Raw genomic sequence first — 1627 nt, 5'->3', positions numbered from 1 at the left:
ACAATAAAAACTTAAACATGACAACAAAAAATATGTGGGTGAATTTTTTAGTAATGCCAAATACTATCATAATTAAATGAAAAGTGTTTCCACCCACAACACTCAACCAAAAAATATAACTTTCTTTTGAGGTAAATAATAAATATTGTACAATACTTTTTAGGCAATCAAAAAATACAACTAGAGACAACAATATGGGTCCATATTTCCTAAATTCAATATCTATACACACTAGTATCTCAGGCTAATATCTAAATCCAATATGGGTCCATAAATATTGGGTCATTTAAGCATACCACATGAGGCTAATATGTTGAGTGTTTACCCAAAATAAAAAGATAAAAATATAAAAGAAACAAAAAAACACAATTACGTAAGCTGGATTCTAATTAGTGGAATCATTTATGCCACGGATCGATGACATGGCATAAATCCTACCGTCCATTGCTAGCAATCCCACATCCATCCATCCATTCATCCTTTTTAAGAAAAGAAGAAAAGAAAACTAGCAGACCCACTACTCGTCCTCTTGAACCCTACCCACCCACTCGTCGCCTCCTCCCCCTACAGATCGCCACCGCCGCCACCTCCATTCACCACCTACCACGGCGCTGCTCCCTACTAGATCCGTCTTCCGCCGCATCCCAAGTCACCGCCCTCCCGATCCCCCTCCCTTCCTCTGCTACGGACACCCCATATCCGTCGAGCGGGACGACGCATCCACCTCTACGGGCAGTGGCTGCGACGTAGCAAGGTCAGGGAGCAATGGCGCCGCCCGGGTCGCGGAGGTGGGCGTACGTGCGGATCATGGCAGACACCATCCTCGGCGGCGGCCTTGGCTTCTACGTCATGCACCGCATCGAGACCGCCTACAAGGTACGACGACTCCCGTCCCACCAGCCTACTGCGATTTGGTCGAAGCCGCGGTGCTCACCCCCGCTGTCTTGTCGTGTGCTGCGCCCGTAGACCAAAATGGAGGAGAGGCTGCGGAGGTATGAGGCGCACTTGCTCGCCAAGGAGACGGAGGTGCAGCAGCTGCAGGACGAGGGCTGCCGCGAGTGCCAGGCGCAGCTCCTGCCGGACTCGTGATCCCCTTTCCTCCCTTTTCGCCGGCTCGCCTTCCTGAGATGTTAGGTCAGTGCTACTTGTACCTACCATGCATCTTCGATAGGAGTAGTTGTTTACTTGTATGGTCTGAATTGCGTGATAAATTTTGGGGCCTGATGCCAAAATTCAGAGCTGTTTGTATTGCCTATTAGTACCTTGGACTATAAAAAATACAAGATCGTGTGAAAAATGATCTTGTATTTGTGACATTGGACGGAGCTAGTACTCCCTCCATCTGAAAATTCTTGTCTTAGATTTGTCTAGGTAAGAATCTATCTAGTCTTGTTTTGGTATTTAGATGCATCCATTTATAGACAAATCTATGACAAGAATTTTAGGACGGAGGGAGTAGTTGCTAAGAAGTAATGTCTTGTTTGTCAGACACTCAAAATACTATTTCTTACTACATGGGATGTTTAGAGTTAGTGTACAATTAGAAATAACTTGCATAGTGGATAGTTGATAAGAAGTCAAATATCTTGTACGTCACACACTCAGAATTCTATTTCTCACTACATGG

At 45.2% G+C, this 1627-nt stretch overlaps 1 protein-coding gene across 1 annotated transcript; it reads left to right on the top strand.

Moving 5' to 3' along the window:
* The first annotated feature begins 765 nt into the window (after positions 1 to 765).
* On the top strand, positions 766 to 1089 carry LOC123429895. Its single transcript, XM_045113870.1, has 2 exons — positions 766 to 876; positions 967 to 1089. The coding sequence occupies exons 1-2, from the start codon at positions 766 to 768 to the stop codon at positions 1087 to 1089; spliced, it is 234 nt and encodes a 77-aa protein (XP_044969805.1).
* The last annotated feature ends 538 nt before the right edge of the window (positions 1090 to 1627 follow it).

This window comes from Hordeum vulgare, chromosome 2H (genome assembly GCF_904849725.1).
Source record: "Hordeum vulgare subsp. vulgare chromosome 2H, MorexV3_pseudomolecules_assembly, whole genome shotgun sequence".
In the NCBI taxonomy this organism is placed as follows: domain Eukaryota; kingdom Viridiplantae; phylum Streptophyta; class Magnoliopsida; order Poales; family Poaceae; genus Hordeum; species Hordeum vulgare.
Note: the sequence above shows the minus strand (reverse complement) of the source record. Positions and strands in the feature narration are given on the sequence as shown.